Raw genomic sequence first — 16,976 nt, 5'->3', positions numbered from 1 at the left:
TCCCAGGTTTGACGAAGTCTTAGTACTGGTTAACCTAATCAGAACATGAATATATTTACACAACACAAATCAAGACATAGGATAAATTTTTATTGAGCCTTTTAGTTTACAACATGAGGTAAAAGGCAAGTCAGTTCTCTTTAAGTGATATTCTACACAGCTGTAGTAAAATATTTTAAACTTCAAGGATTTATAATGGATTACATTTCTTAGAAGTTGGGGATCAAGTAAACAAGTTCTAACTTCTTGAATTTTCCAGTTGACTCTTCCCTTAAAATAGTAACCAGTTCTAATGAGACACCTAAGTTTCTTCAAGGCTGTGTTTTATTGTTGCTGATGCCTTTACTATTTTCAGTCAATATCCACTAATTCCACTTCAAAAATAAGTTTTGCATTTGGTGGAATTCTGTTGAAGAAGTCAAGGTAAATTTGATAAAACTTGCCTCTCCCCTTATTCCCCTTAGTGTAAATTAGAATTATGGGACTTCTCTGGTGGCGCAGTGCTTAGAGAATCCGCCTGCCAATGCAGGGGACACGGGTTGGAGCCCTGGCCTGGGAAGATCCCACATGCTGCGGAGCAACTACGCCTGTGCACCACAACTACTGAGCCTGTGCTCTAGAGCCCATGAGCCACAACTGCTGAGCCCATGCACCACAACTACTGAAGCCCACGCGTCTAGAGCCCATGACCTAGAGCCCCCACCACAACGAAGAGCAGCCCCTGCTTGCGGCAACTTGAGAAACCCCACGCACAGCAACGAAGACCCAACGCAGCCCCAAATAAACAAATTTATAAAAATAAGATTAGAATTATGTATATTGGATACTGGTAATTAACTCCAAAGGGAGGGCTTTATAGTTGACTCAGGGGCTAGTACATAGGAACCTAGAGGTTCCTAAAAGTATTTTTGTGAATGGAGGTCATAACCTGTCAATAAAGGCTGACTAGATAAATTCAGCTTGAACTCTAGGATCTTCCTCTCTAGTACTGCCAAGTTAGCCACTACCTGATGAAGACTGCTACTTAGTATGCCCCACCCCTGCCCCAAGTCATTTCAATCTAGCTGATTGTATATGTTACATTAAATCAAAGTTCATATGAGGTACTACCTGATATTTGCTGTAAATTTTCAGATGTTGAATTCAGATAACAGTGATTTTTATCTGACTGGTCTTGAGATACTTCACGAGAGGGAGCTGCAGTTGGTCACGGGATTTTGATAGGCTGAGAAGAAGGCTATTATATTCCCAAGTAACTAATTGATAAGTCTAGAAAGGACTTCCAATTTTTTTATCCCCAAACTTACCCTAACTGGTCCAACTAGTTCTCTGGGAATGGAACCAACAACTAAACTACCTTCCTACTTAGCTATTGGATTGTTCTGGTCGTAATAGACTGGAGTCATGGCTCTTCTTTTTTTTTTAATGTTCACAAATTGGGCCTATCAGAAAAGTACTGTCACTAGTTGTAATCACAAATGCGTACACTATGATGTTGGACTATGATGCTGGATCACAACTGGTGATCCCCAAAGTGTTCCATTTCTAAGCTTTGAGTACCCAATTAATTGCCTGAAATCATATGGAAGCATAAAATTACCATGAGCCATATCTGAATCCTACAGTTTGTTACAGTTGTTTGTATTGAGCATCTTAACTCCTTTAAATAAAGCCTTCAAACATTAATAGTAGCTTTTCAAAGATGGAAACTTAAACCTCAGTTTAGGTCTTGAAAATTAAGAGCTTATAGGAAGAAAAAAAGACTCCAGCTCAAGTTAGAATACTTTGTAACAGTAGAAAATATTGTGTATATTGGAGGTGTTGACACAAAAGCATCTAAATATCAGGAAGACTGGTCTGGACAGGATCTCTGACCTAGAGGTTAACCTAGACAGCATTTACATACCTTCAGGTGATCTTTCTTAATGATTTTTCTTTTAATTACAAAGGAAAAAAGGATACTTAGCATCAGGCTGTCCTTTCTTTCCATAAGCCCATTCTGGTTCAATCTCCAGTCGAGCCTTTTCTCCTTTACTCATAGTCAAGAGTGCTTCATCCCACTAAAGGCAAGAACATAAAATCAAAACTAATGATACTTTACAAAAGCATGCAAAGCCAGAAGAAAGGCAAGATTACATACAAAGCATTCTGTTACAGGATTTCATGTCCTAAGGTAATGTCCTTGGGTGAGAGTCTCTAAATCTGTCCTTTATTTCCTCAATGAAAAAAGTTAAGGACACATTAAACAATTTTCTAGTGTAAATACTTGAACTTTTCAAAATGATATAATGTCATTTTGTACAAATTTGGATCTTAAAGCCAAATTACCAAAAACAGTATGATGCAAGGATACAGAATATATTACTAATATCATATACTCTGTTGAAATGTAACAATTACATAAAGCTCAAATGATAGAGATCTGTCACATACTGGAAATTAAGAGTATGGTTGACTAGAACAAATTTACCAGTAAACATTTTAGTTACAGAAACAAAAATAGCTCAACCTAATATATCAACTTGGTATAATCAGATAGTAGTTAAAAGTGATTTTCAACTAAACCTTTAGTTTCAAGATGTTTTATATTCTATTTTGGGCTCTGGATATGATTGAACAATATTTTAGGTCTTACCACAGTACAAAGAATAACACATTTAGGGTCCTCATAACTGCATTTAAATAGGCATTTTGGTTATTAATATTTGACGTCCTGCTGTTTCATCTCCTTTTGTACTGTACACTGCAATGGTCAGTACAGCTTAAGCCTAACTTCCCCTTTTTTCAGAGTTTCCTTCTGTTACCTCTCACATGTAAGGGTGGGTAAAGGCGTACTTAACATTTGAAAGATATTTTTGGTGTTTGAGCCTAAATTGTGAGAGGTGAGAGGGCCACAGGAGTTTCTATCAGTACTTCAGTGGAACAGATATTTTACCTTTCTGAATCATGTATAAGTGGTACAACAGCTATTTAACATTTTATAAGAATCAAATTTAGAAAGCCAAACATTCTGGCAATTACTTTACAAAGAAAAAAATAATAAAAGGGGCAGGCATGGAAGGAAATAATATTTGAGTCTCTATTATGTGCTTTAAGTTATACCTATTTAATCTTTTTTTAAAAAAAAATTTATTTTTGGTTGCATTGGGTCTTTGTTGCTGTGCGCGGGCTTTCTAGTTGCGGCGAGCAGGGGCTACTCTTTGTTGCGGTGTGGGGGCTTCTCGTTGTGCAGCACGGGCTCTAGGCACGTGGCCTTCAGTAGTTGTGGCACACGGGCTTAGTAGTTGTGGCGCATGGGCTTAGTTGCTCCACGGCACATGGGATCTTCCCGGACCAGGGCTCGAACCCTTGTCCCCTGCATTGGCAGGTGGGTTCTTAACCATTGTGCCACCAGGGAAGTCCCCCACTTAATCTTTTAGCAACCTTGAGGTAGGCTGTACTGTCTGAGATCCAGAGAATGTAATTTGTGCCAGATCAGTTAGCAATGATAACACTTGATTTGTGAGACTCGAAAGATTGTTTTCATTCTATTCTCAAACCTAATTCTTTATGCTACCATACCACAAGTAGCGTGTGCCATAATATCTACTGGTTCATGGCCAGTTTTTACTTACTCCTCTGATAACTTTGCCTATCCCAACCTTAAAACTTAAAGGCTTGGCATTTTTCTTCTTCTTCGAACCTGTAAAACAGATTTTCTTTATAATTAATAATGAAGTTAAGTTCCAATTGAAAAACACAGTGTATTAGTCTTTAAATTGATTTCAGAACTTACCATGCTATGCATCTGAAAAGAAATAAAAATTCAGAAAGCCAAGTAATTCATCAAGAAAATTTTGGATGTAAAAATAATTATGGTCTAAAGTAGGGAGACGGAAAGGACCTATATTTACACCATTAAAATAACACTATTCTGCCTTTTATATTAAAATACAAAAGCCGGAATTTGGGGCATTAACAAAGTTTAGACTAAGCTTCCTTATTTTTTGCTTTTCAGTGACCAAAAGGTCTTCATTTACACCCAGCCAAGTAGTGAACTGAAAACTTTTTACAAGTAAATCACAGGTGTAAAAGACTTCCGGAAAAAAAATGACAGCCAAGAAAAAGGTAGTGCCAACACAAATATTTGGCATGCCCTAAAGCCAAAGAGATAAGATTACATTTAGACTTACTCGTTTGAATATTAGTATCAAAAACAGTCCCATCCTGTAGTGTTCCTGTATACCAGCAGTGAACAATATCTCCCTTTTTGGGAAAGTTGGTTTTATCTCCTTTTTTAAGAACAGATTTTGTATATTTTGGTGGACCCTAGAAACAAACAAAAACAACACACACATAGAGTTGTTAATTCATGTCCTTTTTTTAGAAGGATGACAAAGAGAATACTTATACAGCCAACTGTGACCTAAGTCCAGTCACAAGAATTTCACAGATTTGGTAACAAACTATTTTGCCTCTGGTTCACCACTGAGTTAAAAAACTCACTATCTCATTTCAAGTCTGTGATGAGAATATTAGTAACTAGCACACCTATAATTTCAAATAACTTCCAGCTTCTTTGGAAACCTATGTTCTTTTGACAAAGAGTAATTATTCATCAAATAAAATGAATCCAGTTATTTTCCAAGGTTAGAAATATCATTACATTTTAATTCCTATAAAATTATAAGGCATTAAATCATTGTGACATCTTTTCAAAGATTTTAGTTGTGTTAGCACCAATAATTGGCATTACTAAATATTTAAATTATATCCAATTAGAATAAATACAAGTAATACTGCATCTGTTCCTGGACTTGAATTGAAAATAAGTTCACACAATGAATGGAATTATCTATAGAAATTACCATAAGAGGCATATTTCCTAGAACAAAGCAGGATTATCAGGGTCTTTCTTTTTTTTAAAGCTAAGGGTTAATCTAATCATTAGTGAGGAATCAATGAGAATCAAAAGAATCAGTTTCTTAGGTAAACTTAAGAATATATAGAATTTTATACTACAGAACATTCCAAATGTTTTACAGAAACTAACTCTCCCTTATGAGGTAGGTACTATTATTATCCCTGTTTTACAGATAAGGAAACAAAAGGATAGAGTGGATAAGTAACTTGCTTAAGGTCCTAGAGCTCCAAAGTGGCTGTGTAGGATTGGAAACCAGGCAGCCTGGTTATAAAGCCCAAGCCTTAACCACTTTACTACCTCTCAAGCACATATGGAATGTCAGGTATTAATACTAGTCATTTTGTTATGTCCATTCATTTAACCATACAGCAACCTGGCAGTTCTTTCCCCATCTTTTATAGAGAAAGTAGTGAGGCCTGGATAGGGTATAAAGCCCTATGCAATTCAGAGTCTTAAGGATTAGAACTTTCAGCTAAAGCTAGGCTGCCTCCCTAAGTCAGAAGAAAGTCACATCTATAGCTTGAATACAAAGTGTATTACAAAAGTAAGCATTAACTTTCTTCCTGACCCATTCCAAGCTTGTTTTAGTGAGACGTTACTTTAGAAGTCTACTGCTAGTAGTGTAAACTGGTGCCATCTCTTTGGAATGCAATTTTAAAATGTTAAAAGTATGATAATTCTCTTTATACAGATATATACTCAAGAAGTAATTTGAAACTTAGGAAAAAATCTTTATGCAGTTATTCCATACACTATTATACATAATGGCAAAATAAAACCACATATTTATGGTAATATAATAGTTTTTAGTAATGTGGAAAAATTCTTATTACAAGAAAAATCAGTAGAAAGTTCTACAGTAAAATCTCAACTTTTCAATAAATATACACAGAGAAAATACTCAAAAATGTTCTGAAATGTTAAACATTCATTTCTAGGTGTTGGAATTATGTTTTCTCTATCCTTTTCTGTTATATCAGAAAAATAAATGATTTTTAAGGAATATAGTTGACTTGACAAAAACTGTTAACATATATCCCAAATTTGAAAATAATTTTAACTTAAAACATTTAAAAGCCACAAAATGAGGATGACAATATACGTATATTATGTGAGAATATCAGAATATCAAGACTTTATTAAAGAAATTACAGATAACTATTGAGTGGATAAGGTACGATTAGCAAATAATAGCCACATTTTAAAACTTAATGTCGGGCTTCCCTGGTGGTGCAGTGGTTGAGAATCTGCCTGCCAATGCAGGGGACATGGGTTCGAGCCCTGGTCTGGGAAGGTCCCACATGCCGCAGAGCAACTTAAGCCCGTGCTCCACAGCTACTGAGCCTGCGCGTCTGGAGCGCCTGTGCTCCACAACAACAGAAGGCATCGACAGTGAGAGGCCCACGCACCGCGATGAAGAGTGGCCCCTGCTCTCCGCAACTAGAGAAAGCCCTCGCACAGAAACGAAGACCCAACACAACCAAAAATAAATAAATAATTAAATTAAAAAAAAACCAAAAACACCAATGTCATTCCATTATTTTCCCCTTTGTTGTACCACGTTGCTTGGGCATGTTGTGTTACCTACATTAGAGGTCCTAGTATAATGCAAACACAATAAATTGGTGGCTATATCTCAGTCTTAACAGTGAAGGCGCAATCTGCCTACTTGGGGCCTCAATTTCAGTGTTTCACAAAGTGTCTTTTATGGATCACCCATTCCTTGGCATTGTTGGAAGAAAAGGGCCTAATATAATTAAGTTTGGGAAATACTGCATTCAAGTTAAATATGCCTCTTTTGCATAACTTCTCAGAGCTAATTATGTATTAGCTAATATACACTGTGAAACTTCAAGTAGGAGACACAAGGTACAGCTTTTGATGACACATGAAAACAACATGGAACTTCTGGGACCTATAAAACACACTTTGTAAAATGGTGGATCTCATTTTGGGTTTCATTGCAAGAACCTGATTGCTTCATGGTGGGAGGTCAGATCAGTCCCAAGCTATCCTGGAGTTAATGTGCTTGAACGGACCTGGCTTTTAGGTAATTTCCTGGCGTTGCAGCAATTTCTTAGTCCAGAGTGAGGAAAAGAACTACATTCCTGAGACTGGGTCTGAGCTAGAAACTTCTAGACACAGATAAAGGAACTTTTGAGAGTAATCATCATAGCTGCAATTAACTAGATCACGGCATAGCCTCTAAAAATGAGAGTACAGTTGACCCTTGAACACTTTGGGTGTTAGGGGTGCCAACCCTTCCTGCAGTCCAAAATTCATGTATAACTTATAGTTGGCCCTCCCTTTACATGATTCCTCCGCATCCATGGTTCTGCGTCCGCAGATTCAACCAACTAAGGATTGAGGGTCATGGAGTACTGCAGTATTTACTACAGGAAAAAATCTGCATATTATAAAGGACCCATGCAGTTCAAACCCATGTTGTTCAACGGTCAACTGTATATTACATAATTATTCTCAATTCAAGAAATATTTGAGCATGTTCTATATGTCAGGAACTAGAGATACACAGCTGAGCTGGCAGACGTGGTTCTGGCCCTCCCTCTAACAGAGAATATAGGTGTGTGTTAGGAGACCTAAAGAGGAAGCACAGGGTGCCAACATGAGAAGGACACAGTGACGTACTCCAGTATAGGCTGTAGGCTGGGAGAGGGTTCTCTGAAATAATGTTTACACTGTATCTTGAAGGACAAAAGAAGGTCACTCAGTAGGGGAAGGTTTACAACAGAGAATAGCATTTTCATAGCAGGGAAGAGCATGAAAATAGTAGTCTGCAAGGTAAGAATGAAAAGAGAATGGTATGAGATGAGGCTCGAAAGACATAACACATGTTAAGAATCCGGGTTTTTATCTTTAGGTCACTGAGCAACCAATTACCAGTTTTAAACAAAGAAGTTACAAAATCAGATTTGTGTTCTAAACAGATCAGTTTGACCTAGTTGAGGAATGGATAGGGAATCAAAAGTGGAAGTGGGGAGACTTGATAGGAAGAGGTTAGTATAGTAGTCTAGGTCTATGCTGGGGTGCCAACATTGAGGATGACAGAAGATGAGCAGTTTTGTGATATATATATGCAGAATCAACAGACTTTGGTGATGATTATATGTAAAGAAGTTATGAAAGATGAATCTCAAGTTTTTGGCTTGAGTACTTTTACAGTCACTTCTGACGTCTGAGTGTGAGTTCCTGACCTAACTTATACTTTCTCTCCTGTCCAATATTCATTCATACTTGAAAACTTTCAATACTATTTAATACATAATAGGTAATAAATATATTGACTATGACTGATTTATTTAAAGTCTAGTAACAGCTATTAGACAAGGTTCTCTGCATTAAGATAAATAAGGTAGAGGTAAATAATATAGATAACCATGTGCTACAGAAATTTTTGGCAGTTATGTAAAGTCTGGGATGGTAAAAATTTCAAAGGAAGCAATGAGCCGATGACCTGGGTCTTGAAGGGGACAGAGAACTGAGAAATAGGGAAGCTGAGAGGAGAGACACACTAAGCAAGAAATAAAAGTATGGACAGTTTAGTAGACAATGGGCAGACATCTGTGACCGAAGAAGAATATTTCTATAGAAGTAGTAAATATGGAGCTGGGCAGGGGCCAGATATTGGAAGGTTTTGAATGCCAAAAATGCAATCCAATAGAAAAACAATGAGTCACAAATGTAATTTTAAGTTGTCTAGTTGCTGCATTAATATCATTTCAACATGTAATCAATATAAAAATGTTGAGATATTTTACATTAAAAAATCATATTAAAACTTTGAAACTGCATGTTTTATACTTAAGGCACATTTTAATTCGGAGTGGCCACAAAGTGCTCAGCAGCCACGTATGGCTAGTGACTACTGTATTGGACAGTGCAGCTCTAGACAGTATAGAGTTACTGAAGATTTTTGAGTAGGGTGCAGTTTGCAAAATATTTTAGAAAACTTACTAGAACAGCCATTTTGGGGCTGAATGATGATGAAAGAGAATGAAGGCAGATTAGTGACTTTTCCCACACTCCAGGTCTGAGACCTTGGAATGCTTGAGAATCAAAAAGGAATGGATGAAGATGTGAAAAAGAAGATGTTTGAGAGCCTTAGATCTGAGGGAGACATGAAAAGGAAAAAGAAAACCAAAGATCAGAGAACTTTTAAACTGGGAAGAAGAGAATGGTTACAACTATGTATGTTAGTATTTTGGTAAAATAGAACACAAGAATATATAATGAGAAAGGAATAAGAGAAGGTTGAGAACTTCTGGAAAAATGTCAAGTAGTTTATGTGGATGGGGAATTGAGTGAGGAATAGTATGAAAGCTGCTGAGTAGCAGTGAAACTAGAACCCATGCCTGTCTGATATTAAGCTTTAATTTATACAAAGCCCAGTAAAAAGTTTGATGATTATTTTTCTTCACAGTACTTGCTCTGCAGTCCTGAAGCATGAACAGGGAAAGCAGACAGCAGGGACCAGCAAAGTACTGGTCAAGAAGTTACGGAATCTAGGCAGGAAGACAATGAGTACATAAAAAAGAGGGCTCACGCTGACCAGTTAAATGAAATGAAAAGACGTTTTAAAGAAAACGATATAGTTTAGGACTCTCACGAAATCTCTCTAAACTGCCTCCAGCCCTTACAGCTTTTACTTTTATTTGTAATGCTCTTTTTCTTAATCTCTTGATATATTATCTGCTACCTCATACGTCCCTTACTCTAGTTTTCTGGAATACTCCTTCTGGAAGATGAACTATGTTGCCAACTGCTTTTGTAAACCTTCTAATAATTATACCTCTATTTACCTTAGTAGCTGCTCAATATTTGCCCACTATATAAAACATTTATCAAATTATTATGTCACTGATACTAACACTGCTAGGAATGAGTGAGCTTAGTTGTTAGCAAGATATTATCAAAAGTGGCAAGATAATAATCAATTTAGCTCTACTGAGGCTTTTCAAAGAGCTGTCCTTAGCTCTACTAAGGCTGGCCATTTACAGAAATAGTTTTGTTTTTTTAATGGAGACACTGGTGCAAAAATGTTTTATTTTTTTGAATTTTATTTCATTTATTTTTTTTATACAGCAGGTTCTTATTAGTTATCCATTTTATACATATTAGTGTATGTATGTCAATCCCAATCTCCCAATTTCAGAAATAGTTTTATCTAGCTCTTCAAACCTTGGTACCAAAATACAAAACCTGGGCTGGGAAAGATGAGACAGATGAACCCACACCCTGCAGCCAGGCCCGAATTAACTATTTATATTGCCTAGGACACCATGTACATCAGAAAAAGCTAAAAATAATCAAAAGGAAGTTTCTTTCACTCAGTCCAACTTGGCTATAGAATAGGCCCTTAAAATAGCTTTGAAAGCTCAGAAGTTCTGGCCAGACATAGAGGCAATATAAAATACAAAGCTAGGGCTTCTCTGGTGGCACAGTGGTTAAGAATCCGCCTGCCAAGGCAGGGGACATGGGTTCGAGCCCTGGTCTGGGAGGATCCCGCATCCTGTGGAGCAACTAAGCCCGTACACCACAACTACTGAGCCTGCGCTCCAGAGCCCACGAGCCACAACTACTGAGCCCATGTGCCTAGAGCCCGTGCTCCACGACAAGAGAAGCCACCGCAATGAGAAGCCTGCACACCGCAAGGCAGAGTAGCCCCCACTCACGGCAACTAGAGAAAGCCCACGCGCAGCAACGAAGACCCAACGCAGCCAATAATAAATAAATTAATTGATTAATTAAAACAAACAAAAAAACAATGTACTGATTTGGCCCTATGAGTGAGAACATGTTTTTTTAAAAAAAAAAAAAACTAGAGGTATTTCACAGGAAAGGCTTACTAACTGTAAAGCACTGGTTCTTTTTTCCTTATTGAGTACACCCAAGGGAGATAACCCACTCCATATTAGTGTTTGGTTCACTGAAAGTGGCCACCCCTTATTATGAGAAGTCAGTGCTGTAAAGCAAATACTTTTTCTCAAATTCACATGCAAAATCAAGTAAGAATACATTCTATACATACCTCATCCAGAGTCTCTTCAGACTTGGTTTCTTTGGGTTTATCTTCATTAAGCTTCACATTTTTCACCTGCTCAGACACTTTGCTTATACTTTCAGTACCCTTGAAACGCTGTAAGGAAAATGGTCTAATGTTTATCATATTCATGTCTGGCTAAGAACAAAGGAAGAATCTTATATTAAGCATTTTAATCAACAAATTATGAATCTCAAACTATCTCACAAAATAAATTCTGTAATGAGACCCGTAACCTTTAGAAAGACCAATTCAGACTCAGAGATAAGAACAGTATTCAATCAATTCCTTAATAAAGATTCTCTTTTTTTTTGTGGAAGGTGGTCATTTCATAGTTAACATATATTGGAGAATTTCTTAAAATTTGCTTTTCTAAAGGCTCAGCCTAGGTCTAACCAAGAGTTCAAATACATTAATGAAATGCAACTTACTTTAGATTTGTAACTTTTCAGTGTCCTTAAAAATCTGTTCCCTTTCAAAATATCAAAACATCCTGCCATATTACAGATTAGCCATGCTAAATTTGATAGTCCATTTATGATTATAGTTAAGAAAAAGTACAGGTGGAAAAATGTCAACATATTCTGCAAATAAATGCATTTAAAGCTTCTTTTTGGGAATAAAATATCTAAAATGATATTTTGGTAATAAAATGTAACAATACTCACCTTACTTTCAAAAAGATGGTTATAGGCTGTAACCAAATGGTCCTTGTTAGCTGTCTTGGCCACATTTTTAATGTTTCCTAATAACTTATGTTCTGCAAGAAACTATAAAGAAAAAAGCTGGTTAGTCAAAATAATTTCCCTCATGTAAGAAAGGGTCTAAAATTAGAAAATGAACTTTTGAGTTAGAAATTATGTTTTCAATCATACTATTGATAAAAGAAATGAAACATTACATTTTATACTCTACTTCATAACAAAAATAAGATTTAAGGAATATTAAAAAAAAACATATTGGGTAATTATAAGAAATACTCAAAGATTAGAACTGTAATATTGCATAGTGGTTACACTGGTGTGTACTGACCCTTTTCCCCTCATGGAACTCACGGAAGAGCACACTTACACAGCAAGCACATTTTGGTAACTGGGCAAAGCTGCTCCTGGCAGGATGTTACTTGGCCCGTGCCCTGGGAGCCTCTAGCCATGTTGGGTATTAATATCTTGACGTATCTGTAACCCTTTCTTGGCACACCCAGAAACACTGTTACACAATGCTGGATATATAGTGTTCAAATGTATAGACTGTGGTGTCAGACCATCTGGGTTAAAATCCTAGCTGTCTGATTTTAGACAAGGGACTAAGCTTTCCTAAAGACTCAGTTTCTGCATCACAGTGAAAGATTAATAACAGCATCTTATGTCAGAGGCTTCTTATAAGGGTAAATGTAATAAACCATTTCCAGTCATACAGTAAGAACTCAATACATATTACCTATTTGATTAATAATGTATTTAATAACTCTAACAGTAGAATTCCATTTCTCTCAAATATAAGACTAAACTGTCAGATGAATACTGAAATACTACTATTGAAATATCAAATCGTCAAAATCATGTACCTTCATCTCAAAATCATGTACATGTTTTCCTTACTTTATTCTTCTTCCTTTTCTACCTTGTGGTCCTTGCTTGATTCCTCATTTTGTTACCTTCCCAAAGTTGTCCTCTGGCATCTTTTAATCTTTCTAACCTTCTAACCTTACAATAAAGCAGTTTTTCTGAAACAATCACTATTGCATTTTTCTCTCTCACGCTTAGAGAGAAATGTTCTAAATGATAAAGCCTCATGGGAAAGGCTATTTTGATTAAACAGAAGCAGCTACTTTAGCACTGTTGTGATTTCTTTAGCAAGTTTTCAGAAAGATATCCAAAATATAAACATCTCCATGATATCTTATGATCAATAAAATAGTGACTGTCAAATATAGGTTTACATATGTGAATGAACACTGGAAAATATGCATGTAAAAGATTAGTATATTAGTATTAGTATCTTAGTATTTTGACAAGCCAAGTCTCTTGAAATTGTCCAACGTGGGCCAGTTTTACATTAGATTCCACCTTGGGATGATTTGTTTTATAAGAATTTGATGAATATAGTACAGTTTTGAGGCATTACACGTTAATAAATGATATACCTACTCTATTGTTTCAGTGAAATGTGGATTGGCTTAAGAGAAAATGATTCCACTAAAATAGTAAAATGGTATAAAATGGTGTCTCTGAGGCATGGTCTTTCATTTTCACACTTGTATCCCCAAACACTGAGTACGGTTCTTGCTGTAGATGTTGTATAAGTATTTGCTGATGTCAGAATTATTATTCAGGAGGGAGATTATTGGAAATTAAGTTAAAAATAGTAGATAAACCACATTTAGACCCCTGCTATTTCTGATAAGTGGGAGATGCTGCGGGCACACAAACTGTACAGTCGTTCTGCAATTTAAGAAGATATGAATTATATTAATTTCCGAAGGAAAAGAAGCCGTCTGACAAAAATAACTTGTGACTACGGAGAGTGGTTAAGATGGAGACTGTGCTGAAAAATGCAGGGCGTAAAAGTAGGAAGAATGCCAAATAGATTTCTTGGTTTGTTTATAACAATGGGAGACCACTGTACCCGAAATACTCATGTAACTCCCCTAAATATACAGGTGAAAAGGTCATTTAAAGGATCGATATTTTAAAAGTTAAACAGCGAGACTGTAAAAAGATCACAATTATTAGTGTTCAGTGCTTGGTAATTGATGAGAAAAGCAAATCGCACCATCGTTCCCACCGAAATCTTCACATCCCTTCTCATTTCCCTAACAGCCCACACTCCCCGCCAGGGATCTATCTCACGCAAGCCTCCAGTCCTCGGGCCCCCGTCTCAACCCCCAAAATCTACTGGGTTCCTTTTTTTCACAGCCTCCACCTCACTCAAGCATCTCAATGAGGTTCTAAATCTGCTACTGCTGCGTGCCGCAAGAGGTAAAGTTGCTCCACCCGCCCAAGTAGGGCCGGCCCGAGGGGCGGGAGCGTGGCTCGGGAGCGCACGCGGGACCTCTCCGGCCTTCCAGGCCACCGGCCGCTGGAGAGCGAGGGCGGGGGCACCGAGGAATACGGAATGTATGGGCATCTACGGGGGGGTGAAGTGTCCCTCAGCCGCACCAGCCCGGCCGCCCCGCTGCCTCCGGTACCGAATCTGAACCGTGATCCTGCAGAAACTTGATAATGTCCTTCTTAGGGAGCTGCTCGCTGCGCAGCTGCTCCACGGTCCAGGCCCGCTGTGGAACGGCCGCCGCCATCTTCCCCCGCTGCCTCCGCTTTACTGAGCCAGCCCGCCTGGGTTCGGCATCGCCCCGCCCCAGAGGCGTGGCGCGGCCCCTGCTCGGAGCTGAAGCGGGCGGGGTCACGGCGCTACCCAGCAGGATTGGGGCCAGTGTTTGAGTGACGTCAAGGCTGTGCTCCGCGGGCGTCTTTGTTGAGTCCGGGGTAAAACCGGCCGATGTGGCCCCGGCAGCGGACTACGCAGAAAGCCGCAAGCTGTCAGCTGCTCTTAATTGGAACCCTTGTGAGGCGACGACCTCCGATAGTAGTGATTGTTTACCAGCCATTACCCACACTTGTTTATTACCGACAAGCTGCTATGCATTTAAAGTCTTTAATATGTTTAAAGGAAACAAAAGCATTCAGACATCTAATCTCATTTTATCTAGTTCTAGCCTAAAGATTCACATCTGACTTGGCTCAGTCCTTGTCCATCAGAACAACCTATATTCCACCACTTTCCTTTTAAAACTCACACAAATTAAACTAAAATACAACCGGTTCCCTTCCCCCTCCCAAATACAAACATATGATAAACAGCATGTCTAAAAGCAAGTCCAGACACTTGACCATATAAAACAATGTAAAGTGGCTACACGCAGGATGGCTCTTGCTGATGGTGGCGATGAGGGGTGACATTATTAGTGGTCCAAACAACCTCGTGATGTGTGTGTACTTTTCCTCAATACACGAAGAAACAAATCTACAGAGGTTACTCGAGGTCGCCACTTTTAGAGGGGAGAAGCCGGGAATTGTATCCAAGTCTGAGGTAGAATGCTATCGCTAGAGTAGAATATCACCCCGACGCTTACTGCTCTATATCATTTATGAAGATGTAATGGTGGAGCATCAGGACGCCTTGCTTTTTTTTCCCTTAGGATTTTCCAACGAATATCAGGACCATACCATTCACTTCCCTTTTAACAATACAAAATATTAAGATAATGGGGCTTCCCTGGTGGCGCAGTTGTTGAGAGTCCGCTGCCGATGCAGGGGACACGGGTTCGTTCCCCGGTCCGGGAAGATCCCACATGCCGCGGAGCGGCTGGGCCCGTGAGCCATGGCCGCTGAGCCTGCGCGTCCGGAGCCTGTGCTCCGCAACGGGAAAGGCCCGCGTACCGCAAAAAAAAAAGATAATGCGTTGCCACTCCTGAAAAAGAGAACTGGCGTTTTGTTTTCTCAGCCTGGATAGAGAAATAAGATACGTTATTTAATTTTATCTAAACATGTTTGTTTTTCACCTCATCTTCCGATTTAAAAACATGGCCAACCACAAGGAATAAGGCAAGTTAGACTCTCAATAACATTAAGTTAAAAAAAAAATGGGTAGGGCTTCCCTGGTGGCGCAGTGGTTGAGAGTCTGCCTGCCGATGCGGGGGACACGGGTTCGTGCCCCGGTCCGGGAGGATCCCACGTGCCGCGGAGCGGCTGGGCCCATGAGCCATGGCCCATGAGCCTGCGTGTCTGGAGATTGTGCTCCGCAAGGGAGAGGCCCCAACAGTGAGGCCCGCGTACCGCAAAAAAAAAAAAAAAAAAAAAAAAAAGGTTATCCATTGTTTCTGAACCTCAAGTTTATTTATTGTATCATTTTAAGCGGCATCAATTTCGCAATGATGCCCGGACACCTCGTCATTAGAAACGGAACCCAACTTTAGAGTCGATAAGAAATTGACAAGGGGACCAAATTTTCGGTGGCTCCATAACAACGCGCATGCGTCTCCTAGAGGGCCACGGTGTTTCCGGGAAGCCAGCCAATCACTTTCCCCACGCAAACTCAGTGGCGGCACTTTCCAACTGGATTAACAGGCCTTAACCCCGCCTTCTAGTTCTAGTGTATTTTATGCGGAGATAACCGATGGGGTTTGGAACGGAGGCTGTTGAGCTGCAACAGCTGCTGGCGTCTGAGAGAAGCCTTCGGTGGTCTTTGGCCTAATGAGCAGGCGGCAAAGAACGCTTTTTCAGACGTGGGGCTCAAGAGTCTCCCGATCCACTGGGGCTCCGAGTTGCAGCTCTGGAACTGAGCGGCCTCAGAGCCCTGGCATCTCCGGGGCGAGTTTTCCTGCAGCGGCACAGGCAGCAGAGGCGGCGGAGGCGACAGAGGCTCAGCCCGAGTCGGACGATGATGTGTTGCTGGTCGCGGTGTACGAAGCAGAGCGGCAGCTGAGTCTAGAGAATGGCGGGTTCTGCACCTCAGCGGGCGCCCTGTGGATTTACCCTACTAATTGCCCGGTGCGGGACTACCAGCTGCACATCGCCAGGACCGCTCTGTTCTGCAACACGCTGGTGTGTCTGCCTACCGGCTTGGGAAAGACCTTCATTGCCGCCGTAGTCATGTACAATTTCTACCGCTGGTTCCCCTCCGGCAAGGTTGTCTTCATGGCCCCCACGAAACCTTTGGTGACACAGCAGATCGAGGCTTGCTACCGGGTGATGGGTATCCCGCAGTCCCACATGGCCGAAATGACAGGTATCTTAGAAACAGTGGGCTAATTTGAAATTAAGAGCTGGGACCCAGGGAAAAGTATGCGTTCTGGGAAATAGCGTTAAAGGAATTCCTGACCCGTGTGGAATAGTCCCCAGATCACAATATGCTTATTTTACGTCTTCTCCCTTGAAACATCATCTACTTGTAGCAAGTCCAGCTCTAATGAATAGGGTTGCTTTATTCAATCTTCAGAGAATTCCTGTATCT

At 39.5% G+C, this 16,976-nt stretch overlaps 2 protein-coding genes across 3 annotated transcripts in view; one reads left to right on the top strand and one right to left on the bottom strand.

Moving 5' to 3' along the window:
• Positions 1-81: 81 nt before the first annotated feature.
• On the bottom strand, positions 82-14,291 carry FKBP3 (FKBP prolyl isomerase 3). The gene is made up of 7 exons (XM_082851196.1): positions 14,155-14,291; positions 11,633-11,734; positions 10,953-11,060; positions 4,173-4,308; positions 3,615-3,682; positions 1,963-2,060; positions 82-406 (listed from the first exon to the last, which is right to left on the bottom strand). Exons 1-7 carry the CDS (start codon positions 14,260-14,262, stop codon positions 352-354), a joined length of 675 nt encoding a protein of 224 aa, XP_082707322.1. The 5' UTR covers positions 14,263-14,291; the 3' UTR covers positions 82-351.
• Positions 14,292-16,138: 1,847 nt separating this feature from the next.
• The window catches only part of FANCM (FA complementation group M), a 53,587-nt gene continuing 52,749 nt past the window's right edge, over positions 16,139-16,976 (top strand). For both annotated transcript variants that reach the window (XM_082849491.1, XM_082849490.1), the window contains exon 1: positions 16,139-16,751. In XM_082849491.1, the coding sequence (XP_082705617.1) occupies positions 16,217-16,751 (535 nt within the window). In that variant the 5' untranslated portion in view covers positions 16,139-16,216. The remainder of the gene's footprint in view (positions 16,752-16,976) is intronic.

This window comes from Leucopleurus acutus, assembly GCF_964270905.1.
Source record: "Leucopleurus acutus genome assembly, chromosome: 1".
NCBI lineage: Eukaryota > Metazoa > Chordata > Mammalia > Artiodactyla > Delphinidae > Leucopleurus > Leucopleurus acutus.
This window is presented reverse-complemented; position numbering and strand designations above follow the sequence as displayed.